This window comes from Propithecus coquereli, unplaced genomic scaffold, assembly GCF_000956105.1.
Source record: "Propithecus coquereli isolate 6110/MARCELLA unplaced genomic scaffold, Pcoq_1.0 Scaffold127, whole genome shotgun sequence".
NCBI classification, from domain to species: Eukaryota; Metazoa; Chordata; class Mammalia; order Primates; family Indriidae; genus Propithecus; species Propithecus coquereli.
Window position 1 is genome coordinate 6,157,774 of NW_012136858.1, and position 18,188 is coordinate 6,175,961.

Genomic DNA, 18,188 nt, shown 5'->3' on the forward strand with positions numbered 1-18,188 from the left:
TGGCACAGAATAATCGCTGTAAAAGCAGTGTTTGCTGTTCATATTCTTGCTTTTGTTGTTCCTAGTCACTCAGCCGACCCTCTGTGCTCTTAACTGATGCAAGAAAGGGAAAGTGGAGCTTCCAGCCTCGCTTAGACTTCCTGGAGCAAATATAGCTATTTTAAAGCTGCTTATTCAGTAAAACTTCATGTTCATAAAATTCCTTGGCAGAATTGCCCTGGCGAGTCCCCAAAGAAACTCAAACCCCCAGAAATATGGTGGCCTCCCGCAGTCCTGGGACGGGGCAGTGAGGCTGTGGGTGGGAAGGAGAAGAGTCCGTAATCTGCCGCCTACGTGCCCCTCCTGCTTAGCAGCTGTCAGAGCTCAGGGAATTTAGTGGGAGGCTTGGAGGCCTTTTAAAATGCAAAGGCCTCTGGGATAAATTAATTTCTTAATCCCTTAACAGTCACACAAGAGGAAGGTCTGACAGCTGGGTTCTGCGGAGGGGACGAGAATGAATGTGTGTCATGGGCTTTACATATATTATCTCGTTTAATCTGAACAACCCCCAACGTGGGGATTACTATCCCCATTTTATAAACAAGTAAATGGAGGCTCAGAGAGGATTGATGACTGGCCAGAAGGTCACCCCTGCACCTTCCTGCTGCCCCAGGACAATGATGGGGCCCAGGAGAGGATCAAGGGAGAGATGAAGGAAGGGCAGCCAGCCAGCCTGGGTCTGTCTAGGCTGGGACCCACCAGCTGATGTGCTCTGGGCCTGTTTCCCCACAAGCACGGGGGTAGGAGCTGGCCGGGGATCTCGCTCATTCTGCTATTCTTACCCCTCTTCCTGCCGGGTCAGCAGATGACTGACTCCTTTGCCCACTGCTATGGCCCAAAGATGTAAGTCCCCATAAAATGCATATGTTGAAATCCTAATCCCCAAGGTGATGGTACTAGAAAGTGGGGCCTTTTGGAGGTGATTATGTCATTAGGGTGGAGCCCCCATGAATGGGATCGGTGCCCTTATAAAAGAGGCCCCCGAGAGCTGCCTCGCCCCTTCCACCATGTGAGGTTACAGTGAGAGGGTGCCATCTATGAACCAGAAAGTGAGCCCTCACCAGACACTGAGTCTGTTGGCACTTTGGTCTTAAACTTCCAGCTTCCAGAGCTGTGAGCCACCCAGTCTACGGGATTGTGTATGGCAGCCTGAACTGGCATTTCTTCAGTTCCTGGGAAGGACGGCCACCGGCACGCACCCCTCCCTCATCCCGGAAGTAGCCAATCACCTTTTGGGCAGGGGTGTGAAGGGTTCTCGCCATGAGTTGAGTTGTTGCTGCCACATGGAAAGCAGGTGGTCCCCTCAAAACCGTGAACTCCCTGCTGGTCAGTGGCAGCCACAAAGGTGCCATTTTGTGTCCCTACTCTCCCTTCCTGCTCTTAATTTTTAGGAAAGAAAAAGTCGACAGCAGCAGGGCCGGTCTCCAGCTCCGCTCTCTTCAGTTAACAGCCCTCCCAACCACTTCCTGCTCTTTTCTCCTTGGAAAAATGAGCGATTCAGGAAGCAGCGTCGGGCTTATCCGACTGAGTGGGAAATCTTGCCCTCCAACGACGGGCTGTCCCTGAGGGACACCGTGCACCGTGCAGCCCTGGGGCCAAGGCCCCACCCAGCCAAGGGAGGACGGTCCTACCTCCAAAGGCAGGCCTCATGGTGAAGTCATGGTCGTCCACTCTGAGGAGCGGCTGAGGCTTTCCCTTTCGGATTTTGGTCACATCCAAGTTCTTCTTATACAGGTGACTGCAAAGACAAGCAGGAAACGTTTTCCATTAGCTCATCAAGGCATTGCCTGAGGGGATTTGGAGAGATTACTCCCTGCGGGCTCTACCTGTTAGGCACCTTTTCTCCATTCTGCCACCTCCTTCTCAACCCAGGGGAGAGGGCTGAAGGACCCTCACAGACAGGCCCACCCGAGGGCCAGGCCCTTCCAGAGCCTTCCCAAAGTAGATGCCCTCCTGGGCAGGACAGTGTTCTACCTTGGCAAACTCTTAATTATCTTGCCAAAAGTTGTAATTGGATGAAAATGGTTGAGTGAAGAGCATGATATACTTTTCTTTTTAAAATTTTTATTTATTTATTTATTTTAGAGACAGGGTCTCAGTCTGTCACCCAGGCTGGAGTACAGTGGCACTATCATAGCTCACTGAAACCTCCATGTCCTGGGTTCAAGTGATTCTCCTACCTCAACCTGCCCAGCAGCTGGGACTACAGGCATGTGCCACCACACTCGGCTAATTTTTTTTATTTTCTGTAGAGATCGGGTCTCGCTGTGTTGCCCATGCTGGTCTCAAACTCCTGGCCTCAAGCAATCCTCCTGCTGGCTTTGCGACAAATACATTTCTCAGACAAATAGAGTCAAATTTTTAAAATGGTGATTTTATCCCAGTCAGGCCTGATGCTCCTTCAGTCCAGACTGCTGCATCCACCCTGGTGCAGAGCCTCCATCCCCAAAAAGAGAATCCACAGCCAGCAGGGGAGCGAGGCCACAGCTGGGGACAGAGTTGCTCTGGCCACTCAGCCAAGTGGGGGCAGAGCCCAGCATGCAGCCTCGATCGGTCCCTTCCTCTAAACCAGATGATGAGGAGTGATTCTCTCTCTCACACTCACTCTTTCCAGATCATTTTCTTTACCACGACCACACACAACCCTAAATCATCAGATCCAAAATATTCTAAAGCAGTTGTCTGCTGACAGGGTTTTCACTAAACAATAAAAAGAAAAAAGAGAGGAAAAAAAAAGAAAGAAGAAAAGAAAAAAGAGAAGGAAAGAAAAAAAGAAAGAGGAAAAAGAAGAAATGAGAGAGAGAAAAGAAAGGAAAAGGAGGAAGGGAGGGAGGGAAGAGGGAGGCTGCACGCAGCCAGGCTGATCGCAGCACCTGATCTGTTGCCCTTGCAAGGCTTGTGGGTTCGTGCCTGGCACTTAAGTGAGTGTACCTTAGGTCTGAGTTTATCTCTGTGTCCATTGCACTGAGCACATAGTAGACATTCAATAAACGGGAGCAACAGAGCAAGACAACAGCCAGTTTCCAGAATAAACTGAAAGCAATTCCATTGCAGTATATTTGCTCAAAGTTACCCCTAAACCAGATGATTCTCAGCCTTAACCACACTTCAGGAGCACCCCGGGAGCTTTTAAAGCTCCTGATGCTCAGGCCACGCCCCTAGCCAAGGAAATCCACAGCTCCGGAGCGGGACCCAGGTGTCAGCATTTTTCAGAGTTCCCCAGCTGAGCCCCACGTAGCCAAGGCTGAGAACCACAGCTCCAAACTTAACACATTTAGATCTGGCAAACTTCAGTGGTAATAAACTCCACCTGGTTTTGTGTCGTGTTGGCTAGACCAGTGAGGCTCACGCTTGGCTACAAATTATAATCACCTAGGGAGATTTTAAAACTTCTGATGCCTAAGTCCCGCCCCCAGAGATGTGGATTTGGTTGGTTGGAGGGGAGCTCTCAGCACGGGGAATTTTGTAGAGCTCCTGGGTGATTCCAAGGTACTGGCAGTGTTTGAGAACCACTAGGACAGACCTTGTCCCGGTAACTTTGGCAGAGTCCTGAGAGGTGCCCGGAGCATCTGTCAGTGCTGAGGGTTTAGGTGTAACAGGTGAGGGGACTGCTCACCCACACGTGGAAGGAGCCAGACGCCCTCTCAGGGCCTGTGATTCTCTGTTACTGCAGCATAGTGAAGGTTTTTAGAAACAAATGAAGAAATTTTGCCTTGAATGTTCATTGCTCATTTATACATACCCCTTTTTATTCCCCATGTTCTTGTCACCCTTCATTCACTTTTAAGAGAAACAGGCATGTTTCCTGTTTAAACTCCATAAGAGAGAAATGCCACGTGTCTTATCTTGAGGTATCTCCCTATGAAACCCTTCACTTTCATTCTCTGCCAGCTCCACCCAAGTGGGGTAATTCACTGGGAGGGCTGAAGCTGTGCCAATCAAAACAGCAGCCACTAGACACACGTGGCTGTTTGAATTAATTAAAATTAAGTTAATATTCAGTTTCTCATTTACACTGGCTACACTTACGTGCTCAATAGCCACAGGTGGCTGGTGGCTACCATATGGGACGGTGAAGGTATGTAACATTTCTGTAATCGAGAGTTTTATCGTCCAGTGCTAGTCTAAAGGTCGGCCTGCCCTGCCCCAAACACATTCACCTTAAGATTCTTTCCAGCTTCTCACGGGCCCGGGACTCCCCTGTGATCCCCTCAGGAGCTGCCCGTTTCTCTCCCTCCCCACTCAGCTCCTCCCGTCAACCTTGGGGATGTCAACATCCACCTGAACAGCCACCCCACACTCTGGTCACACCTCACCTCAATTCCTAGACTCAGATTAATTTGCTCAACACATTTCTGCAGAGTAGCTGCTCTGCCCAGATGCTGTTCAAGTCATGGGGAGGACATATGTTCACTGTCCCCACGGGGCTTATAACCTAGAGGGGGACATGCACAATAAATGAGTGGACAGATAAATTACGTAAGTTCAGGAAGCGCTAAGTGCCATAAAAAATGATAAAGCAGAGTAAGAAATAAGAGAGAGATGGGTTGGGGCGGAGGGCGGTTTAGCTGAGGTGGCTGGGAAGTGCTTCCGAAGCTGGAGGGGAGCGAGCCCTGAGAGGATCCGGAGGACCTGCGTCCTGAGAGCGAGAGGGGCAAGTGCAAGTGTCCTGCGGTGAGGCCGGCCAGTGTGAGGGCAGCTCCTGTCCGGCAGCATCTCACCCAGTCAGTCTCCCCACAGGGTCTGAGGTAACTGGGGCTCAGCAAGCAGCTGACCCCCCTTCTCGCAGAGCCCCTGACTCTGCCTCAAACACCCTGGTCACAGCAGCCTCAGCACCTCCCCCCTTCACTGCTCCGTCCCATCAGCACTCACACCGGGTTCGAGTCCTTCCCAAAACCAAGCAGAAAACCTGTCTGAAGCCCACGCCCTCCTCCAGCTGCCAGTTCATGCAGAACTGACTGCACGTGATAGCAGTACAGGTATGTTAGTCACAGTTTTGAACATTTCCTTTTTTAAAGAGAAAGTTTAAAGACTTTAATTTTTGGAGTAGCTTTAAGTTCACAACCTCGTTGAATCAGAGGCACAGAGAGTTCCCGCAGGCCCCGGCCCTACACATGCGTGGCCGCCCCCATTACCAACGTCCCCACGGAGTGGCGCTCTTGCTACACGTCATTATCACCCAAGTCCCCAGTTCACCCGGAGGTTCACTCTTGATGGTGTGAAACATTCTGTGGGTTTGGACAAATCCATAATGACATGTATCCACCATTATGGTATTATACAAAATGACCTCACTGTACTAAAATCCTTGGTGTTCCACCTAAAAAAAAATTCTCCCCTCTAGATAAATAATTTGCCAAAAAAGTTGCGTTCCACATGCTGCTGGCACCACCCTACTCTTGCCCACTGGTGCCCGGCCGCAGGCCCTGCAGGTGCTCTTACTGAGGGCTGGCTTCTCTGCAGAAGGCAGGACCATGCCTCTGCTAGAAACTCCATCTTGCAGGGCAAGGCACTCGGTTCCTTCCTACCTCTCTGACAGTTCCTCCTCAGTCCCCACGGCAGCCTCCCCCTCCTCCTCAGCCCGTCCCTTAAATGCCAGTGTCCCCAGGACCCTGTTCCAGCCACCTTTTCTTCTTTCTACACTCTCTTTGGCAGGCTCACCTAAGCCAGTGGCTTAAATTGTCATCAACATGCCCTCTGCTCTTGCCTCTGTATCTGACCACGTAACTGAATGTCCCTAGCTGAGTATCCCATAGGCACCTAAGCTCAGCGCATCCGTAGTCCGGTTTGGGATACACTGAGTTTGAAGTGACTGGGCTAGAGGGTGACGGGGCATTAGATGAGAAGAGGACGAGGACGGGTGTACCCGAAATGGAGAGAATGAGTCTGCAGGGACAAGCAGGGGCCAGGCCCGGCCGAGCCTTGAAAGCCACGGGAAGAATTCTGCCTGTATCCACGGAATGGGAAGACAATGCCGGGCAAGGGTGTTACGCAGATGGGGCAGGGAGCCGTGACCAGATTTGCTTTAGACAAGCTCATTACAGCGGCACATGCCAGGAGGAAAGTCCAACTTAACTTCCTCCCTACAGCTGAAGTTCGGGGCCTCAGTCCAGCCCCCTGATGCAGGTGCAGTCACGTCAGGCACTTTCAAGGAGCTTGGGCACTCGCTGGTGTCCTCCCCGGGCCTTGCCCCCGCGAGTCGAGGGGGACCAGGCCTGGTTCTCTGAGCAGCAACCTCATGAGGGGCCGTGTCCAGACGCCCCAGCAAAGATGCCCCAGGAAGGCAGATGAAGAGCTCAGCCCGAGGGCTTAGCAGATCACAGACATTAAATCGTGAGCGCAGCCGGCTCGCTGCCCCCCTGACTCACGGGGAGCGAGTCTCTCCTGGGCCACGCAGTTTCCACATCCATTTAGGGAAAGGATTAAAGGAGCGGAAGTCCTGGAACGCCACCAGCCCGGCAAGAGAGAGGAGATTTAAATCCCGGTGCCGTGGAAGGCTCAGAATTTTTTTTTAAGGGATCAGTTGTTTGATCACTCAGGCCACTAAGACCCTGAGCTGTTGGCGTGAGCTGGGCTATTGGCGTGAGCTGGGCACTCTCCATTCATCCTGTCACGGGAGATGGCGGCGCCGCCCGGACAGCCTCGGCCCTCCGACCCAGGCTCCCGAGCCCTGGGAGACAGAAAGGCCCAGAACCACCTTCTCTATCCTTTTTCCTAGCCTCAGATCAACCAATATTTCATTTTCTTTCAATGTATGTTTTCATCTTTTGCCACTTTAACACCTGATGGGATGAATTTCAAGAAATTCTCCTCACCCCCACGAGTCAGGTTCAAGCTGTCCCCAGGCTCGTGCAGGAGTCTGGGGTTGAGACCGTGGGTCTTTTGTGGAAAAGCGACAGAGATGCTGTGACAGCCCAGACTGCCAAGTGGGGCCCCTGAGGGACTCGAGCTGAACCCCAGCACTGTTCGTAGGGAACAGACAGTTTCAGACACCTTTTCCTCCAGTCTGAGCAAATCAGGAGCCTGTGTTCTAGTCTTGTCAAGCCACTTGCAAACGGTGCGAACGAATTACTGACCCGCCATTTCGGCGTCTGCAAGATGAGTTGGTGCAGACAGTTTCCCAATGTGTGCTCTGTGGAGTAGGAATCCCACAAGATGGTCCCCCCAAAGAGTGTGGAGTTTTTGTTATTTCTGAAAAACACTGCATAATTTATCCCCCCTTCAAGATTCACTAGAAGTTCACCTGTAAGGACATCTGTTAAAAATGGTCTAAACCAGGGTTTCCCAAGCTTCTGTGACCTTGGAACCCCCTTTTCACAAAACCCCAAGTGATTGCTCAGGGGACTTGCTGGACCAGATGACCTCTGAGATCCCCTCCAGCCCACAGCCTATGACTCTGGCAACATGACCAGCATAAGCCTTGCGGAGCAATGCCTCTTCCCCACCGTCCTGGAGGATCTGGTCTGTTTCTTTCTGGCCGAGCAGGACCAGGCCCTAGAGAGTAATCGCATCTCCCTGGGCACCAGGCTCCACTGGGTGCTGCAGGTAGAGATCGTAGCTCTTATCTACATTTAGGTTTTTTTCTAAAAATAAGGGTGTAGTCAAGATTTAAATTTATGTACATATTTATAATATTGTATGTATGTAATTTGTAAGTAAATATACATATATTGAAGGTACAATTTCCAAAAATTGTCACTGATAGCAGTGAATGATCAAAAATGTTTGGAGACCACTGACCTAGAAAACGTGCCTCAAGATGTTAGTTTATTTTCAAAACCACTCATTCGCCCAATGCTTAGAATGGAAAATAAATGTGGAACATGCCCCACACGGTGTTCGCGTCTTAGCTGCTTTTTCTTTTTTTTCTTATCTTCCTGTCTAATCGTCCTTATGTCTACCTCAGGCCTGGAGTATCGTGCCTTGTATGTCAGTTCAAAACAAACTTACCGAGGAAATCAGATTTGTAATGTAATGATTTTGAATGCAAATTCTGAGCCTAACCAGTATTTCTTGGAAATGTCTCCATTAGGTCATGAGATGGCATTCACTGTAGTGCACACATATATTTCTGATAATCTAGCAAAGTTCAAATACCTGTTCTAAGATTCAAAACAATAAAATGAAACCCAATGCCATTATAAAGTTTTTCCCTGTTAAATAATTTAAAGACAACTCCCGATTCTATTTTTTCTTAATAGTTCAGGCTAAATTCCTATATATAGTTCCCCCCAAAATGCTTAAGTATACCTATTTAGCAGGCCACCTCTGGTCCCCACAGGATGTAATCCTGAGACACAAAGCAGCACAATTGAAGAAGTATAAAGAATTTTTGTTTTACTCGCTAAGTCTTCAACTATCTGCCTTAAGTCAAAATGCTCTGGCTGAACACAGGCATCAGACTGAATGCCCAACCCAGCCTAGTTCTGCTCTCAGTGCTGTGACACACAGAGTACTTGTGCCCAGCGAGAGGCTGCTTTCAGTGAGGTAGAGGCCCCCTCTCCCTGCGGCTGGAAAACAGGTTCTCCTGAGACAGTGTGAGGACACAACCCCTGGCCCTCCTGGGAGCCATCACTGGGCTGCTGCTGCTGCTACTGCACCGAGGGACATCCCTTCTTCCCTGTCCCCCACCCCCATCCCAAGTGACTTTACCTTGGCTTGGGCATTTCCAGCTGTCCTGACCCTTTCTTCCTCTTGGGCTTTCTGCTTTCCACAAGAACCATCAGGCAAAGCAAGAACAAAATGAGTCTTGTAAAATAAGGCATTTTGTGGACGTCTATGATGCAACAAGCTGCTTTCCAGGAACCTGCGGTGGGACAAACTCCCCCTGGCTTAACCATTGATCCAGTCTGCTGCCTTCCAACAGTGCTGCTCCGAGGGCCGGTGACGGCATGGCTGGCAAGGCTGATTGTCCTGAATTACTGTTTAATATGACGCCTGTCCCACCCCCAGCCCCTACGCACCAGGCCGTGACACCAACGCCAGGCTTTGCCCTCCCTGCTGCTTAGTGATTGGCCATTAGTCAAGAAGTGTGTCCTCCTGTGAAACTCTGCTTCCGCCGGATCCTAGAATAGCTTTGGCTAAAACTGTTATATAAAAAAAAATTAAATCTCTTCAACATGCCAGCTTTGTGCTGAGATTATTAATTCATCTTCTGGCTGCGTAAAACCAGTCTGTCCCATCCGCCAGGCAGTCAGCTTGGATTCTGAGTGGACGCGCAGAGAGGACTCGGTGGCTGTGGAGATGAGTGCCTGCATGTGTCCAGGAAATGCTGAGTAAACACACGAATGGCACGTCTTCTTGGGATTACTTTATTTCTGGATCTGAGACAGTATGTTTTGCCTACGGCCAAAGATACTTGCTTTTCTCTCAAATACACATCTTTCTTCTTTTTCTTCAGCGAACACATATCAAAGCATAAAATACATTTTGATTTTGAAGGATGGCATCAACCAAATAATTCATGATTATGTAAGGATCTTTCTTTTCTTTTCTTCCATTTGGACAATCCTATAAAGAACTGGCTGTGTGACCCTAGAATTATGCCTGGATGTGGTTGGTTTTCAAGAAATGTTTGTTGCATTCTGGATACAACTTTAGGTCCTACCAATTTTTTACTTTAAAGCTCTCTTGTTATCAATAATTCAGTTATTGTGATTACAGCAAGGAGAAAACCATAGTTGGATGGTATAATTTTTTTCATCACAACTTTATTGAATTATTCACACACCATAAATTCACCCCCTTAAAATGGATTTTAATATGTTCAGAGTTGTACAACTATCACCACTAATTTTAGAACATCTTCCTCTCCCCCCAAAGAAACCTCATACCCATCAGCAGTCCCTTCCCCTTCCCACTTTCCTTCAGTCCCTGGCAACCACCCATCTACTTGCTTTCTCTGTGGATTTGCCTATTCTGGACATTTTATGTAAATGGAATCATACAATATGCAGCCTTGTCTTCAGGGTTCATCGATGTTGTAGCATATATCATCATATCATTCCTTCTTATGGCCAAATAATATTCCATTGCACAGATATAACACATGTCGTTTATTCAACGGATGTTTGAGTTTCTACTTTTCAGCTATTAACAATAATGCTGCCATGAATATTCGTGTACAAGTTTATGTGTGAATACATTTTCATTTCTTTTGCCTATATATGTGAGAGTGGGAATGCTGGGTCATATGGTAACTTTAACTTTTTGAGGAACTGCCAAATTGTTTTTCAACGCAGCAGCACTATTTTACATCCCCATCAGCAGTGAACGAGCGTTCTAACTTCTCCACATCCTCAACAACACTCGTTATCTGCTTTTTTATTCTAACTATCCTTGATTCTAAAGTGGTATCTCACTTTAGAATTGGTTTAGAATAGGCTGGTTGTTTGAGGCAGTCTCTTGCTCTGTTCCCAGGCTAGACAGCATTGCACCATCATAGCTCACTGCAACCTCAAACTTCCTAGGCTCAAATGATCCTCTTGCCTCAGCCTTCCAAGTAGCTGGGACTACATGTAAGTGCTACCGTGCCTGGCTAGTTTTTTCTATTTTTCGTAGAGATGGGGTCTCACTGTGTTGCTCAGGCTGGTCTTGAACTCCTGGCCTCAAGCAATCCTCCCATCTTAGCCTCCCAAAGTGCTGGGATTATAGGCATGAGCCACCATACCTGGCCTCACTGTGGTTTTGGTGTGCATTTCGCTAATGACTAACGATGTTGAGCCTGTTTTCATGTGCTTATTGGGCATTTGTATATCTTCTTTGAAGAAATGTCTATTCAAATACTTTGTCATTTTTTAATCAGGAAATTTATTATTGAGTTATAATTATTCTTTAGATATTCTGGATCCTTTATCAGATATGTGATCTGCAAACGTTTTCTCCTATTGTGCTGTCTTTTCACATTCTTGATGTTCTTTGAAACAGAAAGTTTTTTATTTTGATGAAATGTATCTTTTCCTTTGGTTGCTTGTGCTTTTGATTTTGTAACTAAGAAACCACTGCCTAATTCATTGTCACAAAGATTTACTATGTTTCCTTCTCAGAATTTTATAGTTTTAGCTCTTACATTTAGGTCTTTGATCCATTTGGGATTTTTTTTGTATGGTGTGAGGCAGTGGATGATACAACTGTAACCTCTGCTTGTTTCTCTCAAGGCAGAGGATCAGCCCCAGTGGCTCAAGCTCAGGGCAATGGGAAGGCCCCAGAAGCACCTGCTGAGGTCTGATTATGCCGGACACCTAGGCGGGACTCTGGACACACCCAACCTTGTGTCCTGTGTTAAGGGCTTGGGCCTATCTTAAGAGCAATGGAAGAGAAGGGATCAAGTCTGTGTATTGGATAAGACTGCCTGCAGTGCAAGGAACAGGGCAAGACGGAGACCTTTGCAGAGGCTATTGCACTAATTCAGATGAGTTAATGGCTAATTAGGGAAGTGGCAGTGAGCATGAAGAGAAGCGGAAAGATGCGAGAGAAATGAGGTAAAATGGACAGGAGACGAGACTGGATGACATAAAAAATACAATCTGGCCAAAAACAAGATATGAAGGGTTAAAGACATGGGTTTTATTGAGCAGCTCAAACTAGTTCTGAAGACAACTGTTCAAGAGGCTCCAAACAGCTTTTTAGTGACACACAGCCTCCTGCAAAGGCTTTAATAGTACATATGTTAATGTACACATTACTCTTTTAAAGTCAGGTTCACTAAATTTATTCACTTTGCATATACTTACCTGCAAGTAATAAAACAATAAAGGCTTTTCAGTATTTCAGCCTAGGTCTTTGCTCAAGTAAGTACCATGTGTGAGGTTTACTTACTGATTCCTGTCTATAAAAATGGTCTCAAGATATCAAAGTTTATTTGCAGCCCAAAATAACAAAAAGAGTTCTTATTCTTCTTAAATAGGAAATTCTGTGTTTCCATAGTCAAAATGATAGACAGTCTTTGAAGTTTTTTAAAAAAAATTAGTTGAGAATCTTCATGAAATTTTTCATTTATTTCAGTAGAATAAAATAATAAGCAGCATGAAAAAGTAAAGTGCTACATAAAAGCCCCACATTACATAAAATTTGAAAGGTTCATTGGCTTAAACAGTTACAGGTGAAACAAACCATTTTTTTTAAGCATGCTATTTTAACTACATTGATATGCAGTCGTGTACTGTGTTGTTCAAAGAAAAAGCCATGAGTTATGGAGATCTGAGGACTGGGGGAAGAGGGAGTCCTAAGCCTTTTCCTACCAGAATACACATCCAGTTTTAGCCTTATGCTGGAATTAAAGGGAAAATGTAGGGATTTAAAAATAATAGTTTTCTGAAGAAGCCTCTCAGTGGCTCGTTGAGTATGAAAGGCCTCAAAGATCAATTTTGCTCATTTAACCCCACATTGCGGTTCAGATGGACAACTTAAGGGTTTTTAGGGAGCACATGTGAGGTGAAAGGTAAGAAGGAAAATGTGCCACTTTCAGATGGTTTGTCAGGTGCCAAAAAAAAATCCCATCACAAACAAGCAGGTGGCCAGTTAGTGGTGATTAAGGGAAGAGAGGTCAATCAGACAGAGAAGGATCTGCACGGTGCAAAATTTTCTTTGCTTAACTTTAAAGTGTAAGTAGACCCCATGGAAACATGCAACAAGATCACATAGATCCAGAGGCTGGCTCAAGTATGACTGAGAGGAAATGGAGGGAAGATTGTTTCTGGCACACGATTAATCTCAGCATAGGTCGAGGGCATGGGGATTTCTTTCTGCTCAGGTAATAACGCTACCTGGTCTTCCCAGTTGAGTTGGTGACCTCTTGCTTGAAGATCACTGACCAACAAACCAACATTTCTAATATCTTATATTCCAAATCAAGACTTCAGAATGCATTTTCTTATGCATTTTCTTATGGTAACCTATAATTTTCCCCGACATATGAGGTCTTCATAAAGTCCTTGGGCTTTTTTAGACTTTACCAACTTCAACTACAGATATATAACAAACAATGTGTAAACCTTTAAAATGCTAATTTATTAAAGTTTAGGACAATTCTGTATTGTATACAATATATTCCTGTTTTAGGTGTAGACATAAAGGAAAACTGGCTATGAAAACAAATTGTGTTTGCTAGTTAATAGAACCAAAGTCTCATAAACAGGAGTAAAAATTAAATTTGCCTTTAAAATGATTTTACAAATTATTTCTATCTTGCCCCATAATTTCAGTTAGTTAAAACCACATAAGGACTTTATGAATACCCTCCCCCACACTATTAAAGATACACATGGGCTAACTTTTATGGACTGGTCTAGAACCTAAATACCATTTACAACATTGTTTGACTGTAAAAAAAAATTAACTTATAAATGTACTTTTAGAGCATAACCTATTTGAAAGCTAGGGACTGCCTGTATTTAAAAATTAAGTCTTCATTAACACCACAATCAAGAGTACCCTCAATGCTGCTACCTAAACTGCTGAAAACAATGTTTTTCTGTAATTATATGGTCTCACAGGCATTATGATGATAAAATTATCTATTAGAGTCTGTGGAGCTAGCTAGTACTAAGTTATATATTGATTTTTCCTCTGAAAATTTTTTCTTGGGCTTTAATTAGGTAGACAATTCTAAGTAAAGGTTTTTCTAACTTCTATCACTGTTACTTGGGCCCTGAGCTTTTCTATTAAAATGGTACATGAAATATTTCAACATTATGCATATTCTTAGAATTAAAATTTATAGTGATTACAAAGCTAGGCATATAATACATCTCAAAGATATACAATTCAAAGCAGAGCAAACATTCAAATCTTAAGATTCTCCTACTTCTGGAAAACCAAGTGATTTCCTGGCATGGACCCTTTCTTCCTTAAAATTAGGATCTGTAGCAGATTGTTGTCTTTCTTTTTAAATTTGTGTGCATATTGGAGATGAGGGATAACAGTACATGAAAGTGGTTACAAGTACTCCCTCTTCAAGTAACATCCAATAACAAATATGTGATCTCATCTCCTCATAAACATTTGACTGAAATATATTTATTTTCACTGAAGAATGTTTAGGACACTAAGTCACAGAATGAGCAATCCCAGCATACTTCCTATGAATGACATGAAAGCTACCTGAAGAGTTTTGCTTTCCCTTTTCAACTCTTTTATCCCTGTATCATTCTATATAAGTAGAAACAGAGTATTCAATAAATGGTATCAAGTAATTAGTAATACTCATTGGAACTTAAAACATCATCTTTTATCTAAAAATTTCCAAGGGCTATACAGAAAAGTTCACAAATTTACACAAAAAGAAGCTGAGGCATGAGAAACAACAATAAATTATTTCTCGGTAAAGCAGATCAAATGGTGAGACAAGGAACTTTCATTTCCGGTCCCTTAAAGTAAGCAGGACACACTGCTGGACATAGTCTGAATGTCTAGCTATACTTATACTGAACTTTTAAGAATCAAAAAAAGGAATGAAGGGTAAATATAAAATAATCTTTTTGTAAACAATTCTTAGATTATACCCAATGCAGAATGTTTAATGAAGCAGTTGAGTCACAGCTCTTAAGTCACAAAACAATATTATAACTCAAAGTCAAATATGTACTCATTGGCCAGATATATTCGTCGGAATATAAGAGCTGCCAATGCCAAAGTCAGGATGACAATCAGTACAGCTGATCCGCCATGATCAGTGTGGTTGTCTCTTGGCTGCTGGCCCTGGATTACATCTGGTGAAGTAGATGATCTTCTTTGACTCTGCTGCTGGGCCCGGCGCTGTCGAGGGCTCATGGAGGTATTCTTAGCTACAGGTTGGGTAGGCTGTTGAAAGGATGCTGACGGGGGATTCTGGACCCCATACTAGGAAATTTTAAGAAATTCTGTTTGAAATTGGCAAGGAAAATTTATACATATACTTATTATCTATTCAAGAATACATAGAATCTCAGAATGCTAAATATGACTAAAGGCAAAACTATCAAGAATTATCCGAATGCTGAAACTAATAAATCACCCTCTTCAAAAAGCCAACAACACAACTTAGATACACACTAGGTAGAGGAGGAATTTACCAGCAACAAATAAGACAAGGAAAGCCTTTACCTATATTCTCCATAGATGGCTTTCTACTCTGCCTCAGAAGCAACTCCAGCAATATCTGCTAAGCATCTGGGCACTTCCCTTCTTTCAGGAGCTCCAAGGAGTAAGTAAAAAGTGATTTCCACTTTCAGCTTGAAAATTAGCCATTCTAAATGGCAAAAAGGGCAATTCTCAATTGTGTACCTTTTATGAACTAGTTTTCTTCCCGTATTATCTTACTATATCTGTATGTTTCTACCAACAATCAATAGAGCATAAGAAATATTTCAGGCAGTACATTCTTCATAGCAATATTATAAATGCTATGTGTGATTTTCAAACCAGGCTTCACCTTTCTCACAAATCCTGTCAAATGAATTGAACACAAGTCCAGAAGTATCTTTTACTTAATATTGAATACTTTACATTGTCAAGAATTCCCTAGGTACGTGCTGAGAAAAATTTGGAGGTACTTGTGTGTGACTCCATGTATCCTCTATGTTGGTCCACTGGTTGCTTCCCATGAAGCATAGGACGACAACTGCTTCTATCACCTATGACTGGTCAGTTAAAACATAACCACAATATAATACCAAGTCATTCAAAATCTTAAATATGATTTATAGATAAGAAAAAAATGGTAATGGCATATTGAAGGAAGCTCTACAAAACATGTATGTATGTATGTATTTTAGAGACAGGGTCTTGCTATGTTGCCCAGGTTGGTCTTGAACTCCAGGGCTCAAACAATCCTCCCACCTTCGCCTCCCAAAGTTCGGATTACAGGCATGAGCCACCTCGCTTGGCCTCATTTTATTTATATAGACACCTTAACTCTACCTCTACTAACTCAATGGCTTTTAATTCTTTTATTGAAAGTAACTGTATACTGATTATATATTATTGTCAATATACATTCTTAAAAAAAAAAAGAATGAATGTTTTATTCAGAATAACCTAAAAAACTGATTAAGCATGAAACATTTAAAATACTTTCCATTAGAGAAAATTTAAATATTCAGAAGAAAAAATAATCACATAATGTAATTCAATTACTTTTCTAAAATGGTAAAAGGATGGGCTTTGTGCTAGTAATAGCTATCAACACTAGGGGGAAAAAACTGCTGATCTAAGTTACATGTAGAAAAATTTCCATTTTAAGTCTGATATTCATTTCAACATTTAAAAGCTTAAATAATCTGAATTTCTTAAAACTACCCTTTGGAATCACTCAAATGTAGTGACCCATAAATACAGAGGTAGAAAGGAACTACTGACTGAGTTAAAAATAAAAGTTAGTGCTGATACTGAATTAGAGGTGCATGAACTTGGACTGCTATAATCCAGGACTCCCAGGAGCGATCTGCTCACTAAAGAGAACAGATACGCAAAGCCGCAGCATTTCATAAGATCATACATCATCACAGGCATCATATAGCGAGTTAAGACGCATTGAATTGAAGTGAGTTATGGCAGCCAATACAGAAACACTTCATTTGAAATCGCCTATTCTTCCGACAGCTCAGCCAAGAAGATGAAAGTGTTTAATAGAGCAAAACTACTCAAGGATTAAAGAGAAATGGGTTCTTAAGGAAAACAAAAAACATGATGGTGCTATCAATCCAGATACTAGCACAAAAGGTTGACTCAGATTAAAGCTTTTATTTTAAACATGTTGTAAATATGTTATACATGTTATACACATTACAAATATATTTTATCCATTTGTTTAAGGCGAGAACTTTATCCTGTCCATAAACCTGACCGACACAGGGAGGCTTATCATTACTAGGCTGGCTTTGCCACTAAGTAGACGTGTGACCCCAAGCAAGTTATTTAATCCAAGACTCAGCTCCCTCTTCTGTACAAGCAGAATATCCAATTCAGTGGCTATGAGGATTAAATGGGATAATGATATAAAGTGCTTAGGACACATAATTGCTTACTAAATGTCAGTTATTAAGATTGTTACTATTAATACATCCATTTGGAGGCATTGATATTTAGGTCAAAAAAAAGTCATGACTTCACTTAGGACAGCTTTTTGGCCCTTTATTAGTATAGTTAATATACTTAGAAAAACAATCCCTTAAAACATTGACTCTCGATGATATTTTAGTATATACATATATGAAAATATTCATATAGATATAATGTTTCAATTAGGTTCCTATGTTTCAGATGCCTTTTGGATGGTATATCACTGACTAAAACCTAATGCCTTGATATTATAAAATTCTAAAATTTTTCATATTTAAAACAATCACAGTCATTATTAAGTCCGTAGTAATACATATCAATTTTTCTATTATAACCCAGAATAACCAGCATCTATGAGGGAGTTTTGTGTTTGCTTTTTAATATAAAATGGAATGGCTTATTCAGAACCTTAATCCTTGGGAAAAGGCGAAAATCTGACAGACTGGAAGAACATAAAACTGCCATCGTATTTCTCCCATTTCTACATAGCTAAAAAATCTGCATCGAAAAGTAACAGATGGCCTGATGTTATCTGCTGTATTTATTAGATTTCGGAAATCTCTCGCCCCTACCTCAAGGCTAAAAAAACCCACAGTTTATCTGGGATTTGATGTGTAACATTTCAGTGAATTTTTCTTACACCTGCATGTAAAGCAACCACTCCTAGCAAAAACCAGGTTTCAGTTACTTCCATAGTGGTCAAATTATATAATCATACTCTGAGATGGTTTATATATAAATGTAATTAAAAACTTAACCTGCAATTGTAGATAATTTATTGCTTGGTAGTATTTTAACCAAAATTGGTCTCAATTAATGACCTACATCTACAAAAAAAGAATTCTAAGTTTTATGTACTTTAAGATCAAAACGAGACATCCTACTATAATAGTGACATTATTGTTTGTACACTCTAATTTACTTAAACTTCTTTAACTGTATTCCTAGTATTTTTTTTTTTTTCGAGACAGAGTCTTACTCTGTTGCCCGGGTTAGGGTGCCGTGGCCTCATCCTAGCTCACAGCAACCTCAAACTCCTGGGCTCAAGCAATCCTCCTGCCTCAGCCTCCTGGGTAGCTGGGACTACAGGCATGAGCCACTGCCCCCCAGCT

The 18,188-nt window shown here is 43.3% G+C and overlaps 2 protein-coding genes across 3 annotated transcripts in view; both read right to left on the minus strand.

Moving 5' to 3' along the window:
• GABRR2 (gamma-aminobutyric acid (GABA) A receptor, rho 2) overlaps positions 1–8,879 on the minus strand; it is a 34,338-nt gene extending 25,459 nt beyond the window's left edge. The window contains exons 1-2 of the mRNA XM_012638244.1: positions 8,692–8,879; positions 1,671–1,777 (exon numbers count right to left, since the gene is read on the minus strand). Of these exons, the coding sequence (XP_012493698.1) occupies positions 1,671–1,777; positions 8,692–8,879 (295 nt within the window). The remainder of the gene's footprint in view (positions 1–1,670; positions 1,778–8,691) is intronic.
• A 4,150-nt stretch (positions 8,880–13,029) lies between these two features.
• Positions 13,030–18,188, minus strand: part of UBE2J1 (ubiquitin-conjugating enzyme E2, J1) — a 22,767-nt gene continuing 17,608 nt past the window's right edge. For both annotated transcript variants that reach the window (XM_012638245.1, XM_012638246.1), the window contains one exon: positions 13,030–14,877. In XM_012638245.1, the coding sequence (XP_012493699.1) occupies positions 14,599–14,877 (279 nt within the window). In that variant the 3' untranslated portion in view covers positions 13,030–14,598. The remainder of the gene's footprint in view (positions 14,878–18,188) is intronic.